Source organism: Phacochoerus africanus, chromosome 10, assembly GCF_016906955.1.
Source record: "Phacochoerus africanus isolate WHEZ1 chromosome 10, ROS_Pafr_v1, whole genome shotgun sequence".
Taxonomy (NCBI): domain Eukaryota; kingdom Metazoa; phylum Chordata; class Mammalia; order Artiodactyla; family Suidae; genus Phacochoerus; species Phacochoerus africanus.
Genome location: NC_062553.1, coordinates 116424841 through 116440790, shown reverse-complemented (window position 1 = coordinate 116440790; position 15950 = coordinate 116424841). Strand labels below are relative to the sequence as shown.

General features: G+C 37.4%; 1 protein-coding gene across 1 annotated transcript in view; it reads left to right on the top strand.

The window, feature by feature from the left end:
• Positions 1 to 15570, top strand: part of TET2 (tet methylcytosine dioxygenase 2) — a 132498-nt gene extending 116928 nt beyond the window's left edge. The window contains exons 9-11 of the mRNA XM_047799514.1: positions 5561 to 5698; positions 8000 to 8354; positions 10558 to 15570. Of these exons, the coding sequence (XP_047655470.1) occupies positions 5561 to 5698; positions 8000 to 8354; positions 10558 to 12071 (2007 nt within the window). The 3' untranslated portion in view covers positions 12072 to 15570. The remainder of the gene's footprint in view (positions 1 to 5560; positions 5699 to 7999; positions 8355 to 10557) is intronic.
• The last annotated feature ends 380 nt before the right edge of the window (positions 15571 to 15950 follow it).

Sequence of the window (15950 nt, the reverse complement as noted above, 5' to 3'; positions counted from 1 at the left end):
GCACTTGGAATTTTCTTCCAGATATAAAGGTGAATTTCTAGTAATCCATTCACAGACCCCCACATGGTGTTTCTTATGAGATGACGTGATTCTGCATTCGTTTTTATTCAAGGAACAGAACAAAGCTAACTAGACCACAGCATGGACTTAACAATCACAAACCACAAACAGTAGTTTGTGAAATAGAGTGGTCATTTTCCTTTAGCCAGAGTCTGGTTTCAGTATACAAAATGCAATGTGAACTGAATGGTAAATAATATTCAAGCCATCAAAAATCTTACCATGTTATGAGTTCAGCTGCTAACCACGATGGATTAATAGAGATTGGATTTACTTTCACACATTAAAAGAAGAAAAACAAAATACATGAATTCATATTTTTTTGGACATAGGACAATAAGAAGCACAAGATAGTAATACCAGAGAAAAGGGAAATAAAAAAGGTAAACTTACAATTACCCATGCTTACTTCCTAAACAGCACATTAGGCTTGAGGGCAGGGAGAAGGAACCTAAACAGACTCCAGGGTTATCTCTGTGTTAAGGAAACAAAGTTCAGAATATGGGGAAGCCCACGTGCTAGAATTCACAATTCAGAATATCAGAGAGGAGGGCACTTCATTGAGAAGAGCCCCAGAGATCTATAGAGGGTTCTTCTGCTTGAGTCTTCAGCTGAGTAATGAACAGTGTGTACATGTGAAGAGATTACCAGGGCTGTGGAAAGAGCCATCAAAAGAAACAGGCAAAAAAATCCCTTGATTTTATACACAACCTGGAATAGTTCTGTTAATACTAGGCAGAAGGAAAAGACCTCCTAACATAAAAGATATCAAGTATTTAGAATCTGCCAGCCTTAGTAGCAGAAGTAGATTAGGCTGTTCTCGTTCCATCTAAAAATGTTTAAAATCAAGACTTGAGAAATCAAACTGAGTCCAACTAACTTAACAGCATCTCAGAACAAAAATTAAAAAAAAAATAAAATAAAATACCTCACAGGCAACAAAGTAAAAGTTATAATGTCTAGCATTTCGTCAGCAATACCAGGCATACAAAGTAATTAGAAAATATGACCCATAATGGGAAGAGGGGGGCAATCAATGGAAATAGTTCCAGAAATGACATGTAGTAAGACTATATAGACAAGGACATTAAAATAACCGTCATACATATATTTCATTTGTTCAGGACAGAGGAAAGTATGAATGTAGTTTAAAAAAAAAAAGCTAAGATATCAGACCCACATTGAACTTCAAGAAATGAAAAATATATAATATCTGATTAAAAAATACTCTAGATGAAATTAACAGCAGATTAGTGAACTTGAATATATAGCAATGGAAATCTCCCGATGTGAAATAAAGAGGAAAAACAAAACTGGAAAATAAAATGAATAGATCAAAGATCTCTGGCACACTATTGTTACACTAATGTATATTTAATTAGGGTCCCAGAAAGAAGACAGAAAAATATTTTAAAATATAACCTCCACATTTTTTTTTTCAAATTTGCTCAAAAACAATAAACCCATTGATCCTAGAAGCTCAGCAAACCCCTAATAGAGGGGTAGAAGGTTGAGGAAAAGTACATATATAAAGTCACATTTAAATCAATTTGTTTACAGTGATAAAGAGAAAATATGAAAAGCAGATAGAGGAAGAAACACATAGAAAAAAATTATAATAAACTCAAGAGTCTTCATGTCTGAGAAAGAAGATAGAGAAGGAACATCTTTAAAGTACTGAAAGAGAAAAAAGTGAAGGCAACATATTTTTTTTCAGACATAGAAAAACTGAATAATTTACCGCCAGCAGATCAACATTTCAAAAATGTGAAAGGAAGCCCTCTGATAGAAAATGATACCAGATAGAAACCTGGATTGCAAAAAAGAATGAAAACATCATAAGTAGTAGATAAGCAAGTTAAAAAGACTTTTCCTTTATTTTGAAAATTTCTTTAGAAGATAATTTGCTATTTAAAAAACATATTAACAGTGTAATTTAAGGTTTATAACATGCAGAAGTAGCACAGAGGCTGAGGGATTGGAAGTATACTGTTGTAAGTTTCTTATATATGGAGTGGTATAATATTACTTGAATGTAGACTACTGTACAGTATACTATAAGCCTTAAAGCAAGCATCCACTAAAAAAAAAAAAAAAAGTGTGTTTATCTCATCTCCCAGTAGAGATAAAAATAAAAATCTGAAGACATTAAAAAAAAATGAACCCAAAAGAAAGATAAAACAAATACAAAACAAGTAGCAAGATGGCAATATTTAATCCTAACCATATCAAAAAATACACTAAATGTAAATGTTTTTTAACACTCTCGGTTAAAAGGCAGAGCTTGTGATATTAAATAATCACATTGAATCAAAACAATTGTTATTTATTTAAAAAGCAAGAACTGGAGTTCCCATCGTGGCACAGTGGTTAATGACTCCGACTAGGAACCATGAGGTTGCGGGTTCGATCCCTGGCCTTGCTCAGTAGGTTAAGGATATGGCGTTGCCGTGAGCTGTGTGGTGTGGGTTGTAGACGAGGCTCGGATCCTGCGTTGCTGTGGCTCTGGTGTAGGCCGGTGGCTACGGCTCCGATTAGACACCTAGCCTGGGAATCTCCATATGCCATGGGAGCAGCCCAAGAAATGGCAAAAAGACAAAAAAAAAAAAAAAAAAGCAAGAACCAGTAAGTATTATGCATAGTCAATCAAAAGAAAGCTGGAATAATATTAATAGCAAAGTAGACTTCATAGCAAACAAAATTATAAAGTACAAAGAGGGTCATATTATTATTTTTAAAAGGTCAGTTCAGCAGAAAAACATGATAGTCATAACTGTTCATATAATAACAGCCTCAAATTTTATTAAGCAAAAACTGATAGAACTAAAAACAAATCCACAATTAGTTTTTTAACACATCTCTCCCAATAAGTGTTAGAACAAGTAGATAGAATATTAGTAAGGAGCTAGAAGACTTAACAAACTCGATCTTACTGACATTATAGAACTTCCCATGCAGTGACAGAATTAACATTATTTAAGTATATAAGGATGATTTACCAAGATAGTTTATGTTCTGGGTCATAAAATAAGTATCAGTAAATTTAAAGGCCTCGAAGTATGTTCTCTGACCACAGTGAAATTAAATTAAAAATCTGGTGGACCAGAAGGATACCTACAAAATCCCTAAATATCTGGACACTGAGCAACATATTTCTAAATGACCTATGGGTCAAAGGATAAATCATAAGGAAAATTACAAAGTATTTCAAACTGAATGAAAATGAAGATATGACATTGAAATTTGTGGGAGGCAGCTATGGAGCCTTCCTCTAAGGCTCTAAATCTCTAAGATTTATAACATTGAACATTTATTTCAGAAAATATAAAGTCTCAAATAATCTATGCTTCTCCCTTGTGAAACTTGGGAAAAGAGAGCAATTTTATCCCTAAAGGGCAGAAGGAACAATAGAAATCAATGAACTAGAATATAGAAAACTAGAGTATATAACAGTGAGACCAAAGCTATACTTTGAGTCAATTCAATCAAGAAACAAAGAAAAGGTGTATACATCGGTGAAACCAAAGCTAGTACTTTGAATCAATTCAGTCAAGAAACAAAGAGACAGTGCAAATTGTCCATATTAAGAATTGGAGATGGCCCCTCTCTACAGATCCTACAGACAATAAAAGACTAAGAATAAAAATACATTAATAAAACTTTAGGCCCAGAAGTTCCTTTGTGGCTCAGCAGGTTTAGGACCTTTGTTGCAGCTGTGGCACAGTTTCAATCCTTGGTCCAGGAACTTCCACGTGTCACAGGTGGAATAAAAATAAAAACTTTATGCCAATAATTCAATGACTTAGATGAAACAGGCAAAGTCCTTGAAAAGCACCAAAGCTTACTAAACAAAAAAATAAAAACCATGAATAGTACTGTATCTATTGAAGAAACTGAATTTTTATTTTAAAATATCTCATATAGGTAGAGAGTAGAGAAAAAGTATTTGACAAAATCTAACATCCATAGAAGGAAACTTTCTCAGCCTGAAAAAGGGCATAATGAAAAACCTTTATTAACTTAATATCATCCTCAGTGGTGAAAGACTGAGCACTTTACCCCTGAATTGCAGACAAGAAAAGATGTTAAGAAAAAGATGTCCATTCACACCACTTCTAGTTAACATCTTTTTTTTTTGAACTTCTCTTATTGTTTGTTGAAGATGTTCTCAACGCCGTATTTATAAACATAATTTATTTATGTATTTATTTATTTATTTGTCTTTTCTAGGGCCGCACCTGTGGTACATGGAGGTTCCCAGGCTAGGGGTCTAATCGGAGCTGTAGCTGCTGGCCTAGGCCAGAGCCACAGCAACACAGGATCCGAGCTACATCTGCGACCTACACTACAGCTCACGGCAACGCCAGATCCTTAACCCACTGAGCAAGGCCAGGGATCGAACCCACAACCTCATGGTTCCTAGTCGGATTCGTTAATCACTGAGCCACAACGGGAACTCCTATAAACATAAATTTAATATACAATTGCCATACAATAAAAAAAACCTTTTTATTCTTTATCAAATGGATGTTTGCTTAATAAAATTAATGTTTTCAAAAATAGTTTTCATCTTGGAACAGCAAGCTTTTTGTGGAATCTAATTTTTTAAAAATTAAGGTATAGTTGATTTACAACATTTTATAAGTTTCATGTGTACAACATAGTTATTCACAACTGTTAAAGATTATACTTCATTTATACTCAGTGTAAAATATTGGTTATATTCCCTTTGCTGTATTAAATACAGTTTATTCTGTTTAATATCTAACTGGAAATTTTAGTGCAAAAGGCAAGAAAAAGAAAAAGGATATAGATTGAATAGGAAGAAATAAAACTGACCTTATTTGTAGATAAGATGTATGTCTACATTAAATATCCCAAAGAACCTACATTAAAAAACTCCTAGAACTAAAAAAACTGGTTTAACAAAGTTGCCAAATACAAAAATCCATGGTATTTCTATATATTAGCAATAAACAATTAAAAATTGAAGTGAAAACCAATAGCAATTAAAATTGAATCAAAAATATGAAATTCTTAGATACTTGAATTAACTTGAAATGGATCCATTTATATAAAATTCTAGAAAATGAAAACTCATCTGTAGTGACAGCAGGTCAGTAGTTGCCTGGGAACAAAGAGGGAGGCATGAATTACAAAGTGACATGAAATTTTTGAGAATCATGGATAGGTATGTTATTTTGATTGCAGGATAGTTTCATGTATAAATATGTCATCAAATAGTACACTTCAAATATATATGCTGTTCAATTTTAGTAAATTGTATATCTTAATAGCACTGTAAAATAAAAACTTTACAATGCCAAGGTATTTGCTGTATTGTGTGTCATTCCACCATGTTTTGGGATATAAAATATATAACACTAAGAAATATTTTTCACCTGCTCAGTACACAGGTCTTGTACTTTTTGGTCAAATATGTGCTTAAGAATTTCCAATGTCTAAGTACTTTCCCTCCACACACACTCCTATTTTTCAGATTGAATATGAACACAGAGCACCAGAGTGCCGTCTGGGTCTGAAGGAAGGCCGTCCATTCTCAGGGGTCACTGCATGTTTGGACTTCTGTGCTCATGCCCATAGAGACTTGCACAACATGCAGAATGGCAGCACACTGGTAAGTGGGGCTGAGGACAGGTTAGCTGTATGTCCCGCTGAAGAGTAGAGGACTAGAAGTGATAGAGTGGTACATTAGTTAGAGTGACACGTTCTCTGCACCATTTTCATGAATGAATTGCTGTTGCAAGGTGATCTTGTTTGGCATTACCGGTTATCTCATAACAGGTTGCCTTGGCATGTAAAAGTCATGGAAACTCTGGTGCTTATCTAAACTGGTGACGAAGCATTGCCAGCTACAGTTATTTGCCCCCCAAAAAAGTCTTGCCATATTCAGTGTCAGACAGCAGGTAGGTTTTAATCATTTAAGCAAAAAGCCATAGACAAAGGCAAGGTACCAGTTCATCTTGCAGAGAGAAATATTCGTGAAAAATGTATCATCGTTGCCACAGTAACTACTATAGAAGATTCAAAGCGTAAAAGAACCGGTTGTAACTATGTTTTACAGTGGGTGAAATGTATTGAGCCTTATCGTTGGGGGGGAGAAAATGGATCCATCTCAGCAGGGGGAGCAGTGTCCCACACCACTAAAGCCCAGGGTGTGGACTTGCACATAGATGATGACACAGAGTGGAGATAAAGAATGAAAAAGCTAAAGTGCAGGAACTACATTAATCCACCCAATGAGTCAGCAACATGGATACAGATGTAATTGAGGAAGATGACCGATGAGAGAAGACAGGTGTTGTAGTCATTTCTAGGATGGAGAAGAATTCTGAGAGGGAGTAGGCAGTCATGAAGTAATTTTAGGAAGCTGATGTAAATTTTTGCTGAGAAGAGAAAAGGTATTGGTTTAATGGTCTAGAGCAGGGGTCGGAAAACTTTTCTTTTAAAAGCTTTGCAGGCTACAGAGGATCTATGTCATAGTCTTCGTTTGGAGTTTTTCCCAATAAAAATTTCTTTAAAAATGCAACAACCATTCTTAGTTCACTGGCCATATGGAAACAGGCTGCAAGGCAGATTGGCCACAGGCCCCAGTTGACTGACTTCTGATTCAGGAGAGCAGACCCAAGGCTTATCATCCACAGTATCCAACATAATCACTTACCATGTGTTGACACCTGCTCTTCCTTTGGAGGCTATGCTATATTCTGGGAAGTAAAAGAAACAAATGATAGCTGGAGCTATTATAGGTCCTCAAGATAACCAGGTTTCTTTCCAGCAAGGTTATGGAGAGTGGGCAGAGGGTGAGAAAGAGTTTTTGAATGAAGGGGAATTTTCCTCTGATAAGTCACAGTTCTGTGAGGTGAAACAGAAAGTAGCACTAGGTTAAGTAGAAGTGAGTAGGGATAAGTGTGTGTGAGAAAAAAGACACAAGTGCTCAGAAACGAGAATTTAGGAAGATGTACGAGTACGAAGTGGTAGTGAAACACTCATTTTAATACCATCTCATGTTAAACTTATTTATAAAGGTAAATCTAATATAATCATGATCACAATCCTTTTAAGAGTATCTTCCAATGATTTTATATTACCTTGGGTTTTAAATAACCATGGTCTCATTTTCTCTTTTAATTAAAAACACTAAATACTAAAAGCTAGTACTGAAACCCAACCAATAATTTTTCATCAAAGCCAATGTGATTGTGGCCAAAAAAAAAAAAAAAAAGTACCACTAAATTATCAAAGAAGCAGAAGTAGCTTTTTTTTTTTTTTTTTGGCTTTTCAGAAAAGATATGAGAGAGAAGAGAAACAGTAAGTTAAATTTCACAGAGTAGAGAAGAAAGGTGGAAAGAGTGTTAAGTTACATATTACCTTTATCAAGCAAATCTTCAGTTTTACATTATTTAGATTTCACTTTGGTATCCTGTGGAAATTTCTTAAATATGCTTAAAGAGAGTTAAGTGTGAGGAAAGATGTGAAGTTTCTTTGTGCACAGAAGTATGAAATGAGGCAAAATGTGATACTACTAAAAGCAGAGGAAGTCCTTTGGTAGAGGAAACTCTTAGCCTCTTTTTGAAGAGGCTTCACATCTATTACATCTTTTTTTTTTAAGTGTGAAAAGTGGGAGATTGCTTCACTTCGGTAAGAGTATTGCTTCTTCCCTTAGTCAGAAATGTTTGTGAAGAGCAGTCGCTACAGATCACAGCTCCTGATAGACTGAAAAAATTTAAAAAGTCACCATGAACTTGTTTATCTTGATGTACCATCTTCATTAACAACAGACAGATGTGGTTTTATGGTCATAAACCAATCTGGTCCAGTAGGCCGCCACCATAAATCTACATCCTGAGGAAGAGACACACACACCAGCTTTCATTTGGACTGCCACTGAGGCTGTGCTGTCTCATTTCCCTGCCAGGTATGCACCCTCACTAGAGAAGACAATCGAGAAATTGGAGGAAAACCTGAGGATGAGCAGCTTCATGTGCTACCTCTCTACAAAGTCTCCGATGTGGATGAGTTTGGGAGTGTGGATGCTCAGGAGGAGAAAAAACGAAATGGTGCCATTCAGGTACTGAGTTCTTTTCGGCGGAAAGTCAGGATGTTAGCAGAGCCCGTCAAGACATGCCGACAAAGGAAACTAGAAGCCAAGAAAGCTGCAGCTGAAAAGCTTTCCTCTTTGGAAAACAGCACAAATAAGAACGAAAAGGAAAAGTCAGCCTCAGCACGTACAAAACAGATTGAAAATGCAAGCCAGTCTAAACAGTTGGCAGGTAAATTTAACGTGAAGCATTGCAGATATACGTGTTATGTGACACTTGCGTTAAAAATGAACATTGTTGGAGTTCCTGTCGGGGCACAGAGGAAAGGAATCCCGCTAGGAACCACGAGGTTGCAGGTTTGATCCCTGGCTTTGCTCAGTAGGTTAAGGATCCGGCGTTGCTTTGAGCTGTGGCCTAGGTCGCAGACGCGGCTCGGATCTGGCATTGCTATGGTTGCGGGAACCCATATGCCGCAGGTGTGACTCTAAAAGGACAAAAGACATTAAAAAAAAAAAAAAATGAACATTGTTAGTTTTGGATGGTTATGCTCAGTCATGGTCTTAGTTCTGTACCAGGATTTTCTCTATAGCAAGGGCCAAGCTTTGTTCTTGGAGATGGTAATGAGATGCTGTACCATCAGCCCCAGCTTGAGGGAGAAGTTTGGATTTTCCTGTATAATAAATGACAGAGTTTGATGGTAAGTGATGTGGTGAAATTAGTGTTAATCTAGCAGTGGCAGGCAGGCCAAATCGGAAGTAGAGGAGTTAAGAGTTTGGAGCACAGTAAACCATGAGTGAGATAAGAGCTTGGGTTTTGGTGGTAGCTGTAAAGACACAGCAAAGGTGACAGAAGCATAGTCTTCCAAAATGAGTATCACCACATTGGTGACAAAACATTAGAATGAAGGAGAAAAAAGTATTTAAAGATGACCCCAAACTTTTAAGCCTGGATAATTAAAACAGTGCTATTTATTGAGATAAGTTTGAAAATAGGATTTATGGGGGCAGGGGCAGGAGAATAAGATACTTTCCTTAGCCATATTGCATCTGAGGTTTATGAAGGGAATCCATGTGTAGTTCTTCTCAAGTTTTTACCCATCAAAATAGATAACATCTGTAATAGTAGCCATCAAGCATTATTTATCAATATGAGTTGACATTCTCTTTCCAAAGCCCCTTGCTTTAAATCTAGTTAATACTATATATAAAAAAAAAATTCAGTATAATGTCCCTATCCACACTTTAGAGATGGCATTGGCCTGGCCATTAACAAAAGAAAAATGCATATCTTTACATTTAGTGTACTGGTTTGTTTAGAACCAGCCACCTTTGCTTCACAAAGTCAAATTTCCCTACTGACTTTGAAGCTCAGAGATAAAACTAAGTTAGAATAGTATGTCAAAGATGTTTAATCCATATTTATTGATTGGATGATTTATACCAAGAGAAGTAGATCCTGTCTACTTCCTGATATTCCTTTTAAGTTAGCTGTGGAGTATCATCAGATAGAACTTTGCCTGTAGTTCCTTCTAACTGGTCTCTGCACTAATAGGTTTCCATTCTCAGGACTGCCATTGTAGCTCCACTTATCTGTTCTCAGCTCTAATTATTCCCTTTTTTTATATATGTAAGTGAGGTTATTAAACAGAAATATGACCTCCCAAACTTTCATTTACAAAGCTGAAAGTTTCTTTACAGTTTTATGTACAACTGTGTAAATTTCCTTTCTGGAAAGCATGCTAATGAAATACGGTTTACCAGTTACATAACGTGCTTTGGGTTATTTAAATGAATGTCATTCTTTTTCCCATAGCATTGCTGAATCTTCCAGAACAAATGTTTTGCTACCTTAACTATTTAACATATTCGATTGCATGTGAGGCAATGGAGAAATAAGACACTGTCCCTTCCCTCAGGAAGTACTTTGCAGTGGGGTAAAGAGGGAACTAAAAATGGATTAATTCCAATACATTATGACTGTTGCTTTATCTGACTTATGTTTGCAGTGGATATTACAAAGTATTACAAAAGCACTAGAAGTTGAGTTCATAGAAGGCTTCCTTGGGGAAGGGATGACTGTGTCAAGGAAGGAGAGTGAAATGGGAAGGAGGGAAGAGGGCACTTCAGGTAGAGAGTGTGGGAGGGTTGAAAAGTCAAAAGCACAGAAGCGCCAGAGAACATGATGCTCTCGATGGAATGGCTTTTGGATGTTTTATGACATTTCTCACCACTTACCAGATTATACTGTTAAAGGGTCTGCCATTTTATTTCTAATGTTTTAGACACAAAAAAATTATGCCAGACTCTGACTTTGCTCTTGTCCTTGTTTGATGGGCATTGCATAGTTCTGGTGGTGGATCTCACAGACATGTAAGCATCTTCACTAGCCTTTATAAAGTAATATCTGTCCCTGTTCTCACTTATCCTGTCCACAGAACTTTTGCGACTTTCAGGACCAGTCATGCAGCAGCCCCAGCCGCCCCAGCCGCCCCAGCCGCCCCAGCTGCCCCAGCCGCCCCAGCCCCAAATACAGAAGCAACTTCAACAGCCACAGAAGCAGCCTCCACAGTTGCAGCAACCCCAGCAGCAGCAGCCGCATCACCACGTAACTAGTAACCCTCAGTCAGAGTCTGTCAGCTCTTACTCTTCTTCTGGATCTACCAACCTATACATGAAACGGCCCAATCCAGTTAGCCCTTATCCAAGCTCTTCACACACTTCAGATATTTATGGAGGTGCCAACCCTGTGAACCTCTATGCCACCTCATCCCAAGCTGCAGGTTCATATTTGAATTCTTCAAATCCCATGAGCCCCTACTCTGGGCTTCTGAATCAGAATAACCAATATCCATCATATCAATGCAATGGAAACATATCAATGGACAACTGCTCCCAGTATCTAGGCTCCTATTCTCCCCAGTCTCAGCCTATGGATCTGTATAGGTATCCAAACCAAGGCCCTCTCTCTAAGCTAAATCTACCACCCATCCATACACTTTACCAGCCCAGGTTCAGAAATAGCCAGAGTTTTACTTCTAAATACTTAGGTTATGGAAACCAAAATGTGCAAGGAGATGCCTTTAGCAGTTGTACTGTTAGACCAAATGTACACCATGTAGGAGCATTTCCTCCTTATTCCGCTCATGAGATGGATGGCCATTTTATGGGAGCCGCCTCCAGATTACCGCCCAATTTGAGCAACCCAAACATAGACTATAAAAATGGTGACCATCACCCGTCTTCTCATTTAATCCATAACTACAGTGCAGCTCCAAGCATGTTCAACAGCTCTCTTCATGCGCTTCACCTCCAGAGCAAGGAGAATGACATGCTTTCCCATACAACGAATGGGTTTTCCAAGATGCTTCCAGGTCTTAACCATGACAGAACTGCTTCTGTCCAAGAAGGCTTACACAAATTACACGATGCTGGCAGTCAGGAAAAGCAGCTGTCTGCTGCCGAAGACAACGACGAGGTCTGGTCTGACAGTGAGCAGAGCTTTCTGGATCCTGACATCGGGGGAGTGGCTGTGGCTCCAACTCATGGGTCAATTCTCATCGAGTGTGCAAAGCGCGAGCTTCATGCCACAACCCCTTTGAAGAATCCCAACAGGAACCACCCCACCAGGATCTCCCTTGTCTTTTACCAGCACAAGAGCATGAATGAGCCAAAACACGGCTTGGCACTCTGGGAAGCCAAAATGGCCGAAAAAGCCCGTGAGAAAGAGGAAGAGTGTGAAAAGTATGGCCCAGACTATGTGCCTCAGAAGACCCACGGCAAAAAAGTGAAACGGGAGCCCACTGAGCCGCATGAACCTTCAGAGCCCACTTACCTGCGCTTCATCAGGTCCCTTGCTGAAAGGACCATGTCCGTGACCACAGACTCCACAGTAACTACATCTCCATATGCCTTCACTCGGGTCACCGGGCCTTACAACAGATACGTATGATGTTGCCCCTGGCGTTGGTTACCTCATTTGAAAAGACCACAACCAACCTGCCCATGGTCGTGTCGTTCTCATGACGTGGGCAGTGGGGAAAGGACACAGTATTCTTGACAGATGTGGTGAGACGAACCTCAGCTCACCAGCAAAAAAAGAGGTCATCTTACCATAGCACTTAGTTTCCACTGACTCCTAGGTGGTCACAGATGAGATCTGGGCAAAAGACCAAAGCATTCTATGCAAAGGGAAGGTGGAGAAGAAAGTGTTCCACAATTTACATTTTTTAAACACTGGTTCTATTATTGGATGAAATGATGTGTAAATGTGATTTTTCCCCCCTTACAACTCTACACATCTGTGACCACTCTTAATAATACCAAGTTTGCATAGTCATGGAACACAAATCAGACAAGTACTGTAGTATTACAGGGGCAGGAATCTTAAAATACCATCTGGTGCTGAATACACAATGTACTGAAATACTGGAATTATGGCTTTTTAAAGTGCAGTTTTTAATCTTAATATTAACTTTTATTTATCAAAATAGCTACAGAAAACATAAATGAATAGACAGCAAAACACTGAATTTGTTTGGATGTTCTAAGAAATGGTGCTAAGAAAATGGTGTCTTTAACAGTCAAAAATTTAATGCCTTTATATCATCAAGATCCTATCAGTGTCCTCCAATGCCCTTGAATAATGGGGGTACATTTTCATTCAAGTTTTTAATCACAAGTACCTATTCTTACACAAGCTTAGTTTTCAAAACGTGGACATTTTAAAGGCCTCTGGATTTTGCTCATCCAGTGAAGTCCTCGTAGGACAATAAAAGTATATATGTACATATATACACACACATATGTATATGTGCACAAACATGTATATCTATAAATATTTTAAATGGTGTTTTAGAAGCACTTTGTCTACCTAAGCTTTGACAACTTGAACAATGCTAAGGTACTGAGACATTTAAAAAAAGTTTACTTTCATTTTAGAATGCAAAGTTGATTTTTTTAAGGAAACAAGGAAAGCTTTTAAAATATTTTTGCTTTTAGCCATGCATCTGCTGATGAGCAATGTGTCCATTTTTAATACAGCCAGTTAAATCCAAAATGGGGCTTACTGGAGTCAAGGGAATACATTAGTCCACAAAATACATGTTTTCTGGTGCTCATCTCACATGCTATCCTGTAAGACAGTTTTATACAAAATGGTATGACAAGTTCATTGCTCAAATATGTAGAAGTTCAAGAATTTTCGATTAACTGCAGGTAATAATTAACCGCATGCTATGGACTCAACAAAGCTAGTTCACTTAAGCCAATGCTATTTTATGGATCTGTAGCTCTTCAGTGAACTGAATGGCAGTCTGCCTTTGTGTTGATAATTGTACATTGTGATGTTGTCATTTCTTAGCTTAAGTGTCCTCTTTACCAGAGAGATTGAGCAGACTGATGCCTGCATAAGATGAATAAACAGGGTTAGTTCCATGTGAATCTGTTAATTAAAAAGGAAAAAAAAAAAAAAAACAGGCAGCTGGTTTGCTGTGGTGGTTTCAAATCATTAATTTGTATAAAGAAGTGAAAGAGATGTATAGTAAGTAAATTAAATTGTAAACAAAACTTTTATAACGCAATGCTTTAGTATTTTAGTACTGTAAAAAGAAATTAAATATATACATACATATATATATATATATGGATTTGAAGCAGAATTCACATCATGATGGTGCTACTCAGCCTGCTACAGATATATCATAATGTGAGCTAAGAATTCATTAAAGGTTTGAGTGATGTTCCTACTTGTCATATACCTCAACACTAGTTTGGCAATAGGATATTGAACTGAGAGTGAAAACTTATAGCATTGTGTACCATCATTTTTTTCCAAGTCTTTTTTTTTATTAAAAAAGAAAAAAGCGTACCTTTTTTCAATACTTGATTTCTTAGCAAGTATAACTTGAACTTCAACCTTTTTGTTCTAAAAAAATTCAGGGATATTTCAGCTCATGTTCTCCATATGCCAACATGTCACCTGTGTTTATGTAAAATTGTTGTAGATTAATAAATATATTCTTTTTCAGGGATTTAACCCTTTTATTTTGAATCCCTCCTATTTTACTTGTACATGTCCTGATGTAACTAAAACTAATTTTGTAAATGTGTTGGCTCTTTTTATTGTAAAGAAAAGCCTTTTAAAAGTTTAGAGAATCTTTTGACTGTTTCAAGCAGAAAAAAAATACATGAAAATAGAATGCACTGAGTTGATAAAGGGAAAATTGTAAGGCAGGAGTTTGGCAAGTGGCTGTTGGCTAGAGTCTTTAACTCTCTAAAATGAAGATGTTTTGATCCAGTAATCCATTCAGGTAGCAATCCATGAGGTCATCCCTACACAGGCAGAACACTTAGGGGTAAATGTGCAGTTGACTGTACAATTACATCTTGGTCTAAGTATATTTTTTATTACATTTCAAATAAATTCTTTTTTTTTTTTCCTTTTTTGGCTGCCCTGCAGCATATGGAGTTGCCAGGCCAGGGATCAGACCTAAGCCACGGTTGCAACCTAAGCCGCAGGTTCAGCAAAGCCTCGTCCTTAACCCACTGTGCCGGGCTGGGGACCAAACCTGTGTCCCAGCACTCCCAAGACGCCACAGTGGGAACTCTTCAAATAAATTCTTAATCAAAGGAGACCTTTGAGTTTTATTGGTCAAATCTTTGTAACACGGCTTTTGTCTTAAAGAAAAAAAAAATTTTCTCTAGTTTTTGGCTGTGACCAATTTACGAACATTTCAAAAAACATTTGTATATGTCAAACCACATGATTTTCATGTTTTGCATCTACCATATATCTAACCCCAGATAATCGGTAACTATATGCACATTTGTTGGTTTTGAGTCAGCCATTCCTATGTGAATGCGTGTTTGGTTTCAGTATCATCCACTGCCATTTGTCAAACTGCTGGCCAACAAGAGCAGGAAGTATAGTTTGGGGGTTTGAGGCGAGGTTGGGTGGGGAGGAGGAGAGGAAATTGAGTGGCATATTGTAAATATCAGATCTATAATTGTAAATATCAAACCTGCCTCAGTTAGGATGGATGGAAAGCAGATCTCCAGTTTGCTTATATAGGAATATCAGGTTGACTATATAGCCATACTTGAAAATGCTTCTGAGTGGTGTCAACTTTACTTGAATGAATTTTTCATCTTGATTGACGCACAGTGGTGTACAGTTCACTTCTAAAGCTAGTGGTTAACTTGTGTAGGAACCTTTTGCAGTTTGACACTAAGATAATGAACTCTGTGCATTTTTCTACGCTTTTTTTAAAAACTTAGTTTCATTTCCTTTTCATGAGGTGTTTGGTTTGTCTATAAAAATCTGAGGATGGTTATAAATACTGTAAGTATTGTAATGTTATGAATGCAGGTTATTGAAAGCGTTTATTATTATATCATTCCTGATAATGCTATGTGAGTGTTTTTAATAAAATTTATATTTATTTAATGCACTCTAAGTATGGTCTGGCTGAAATTTCTGTTTACTGACTGACTGACTGACTTACTGCCACCTCTGTGAGGTGAAAAGAAATTGCTTTTTAAAGATACAGTTTACTATTAAGAATTACCATCTAAAAAGTATCTAAGGTAACCACCAAATAATTAAGGCCAAAATATTTCTCTGGTTGAATAGTTAATTCAACTTTTTCTCCCGCTTACTTTTTAGCCTCTTCACTTTGCACACGTAGCCAGTGTAAGTCAGCAAGGGAGTAACAGCCCTTCTGCCACCCTCAGGCTGACCGTTCCTCCTGGCGTGTAGTTTGAGGGCTGTCAGTGACACGGGGTCACCAGGGTGGGGTTCAGATTGCTTAGGTCTGAGGCCAGCCCTGTT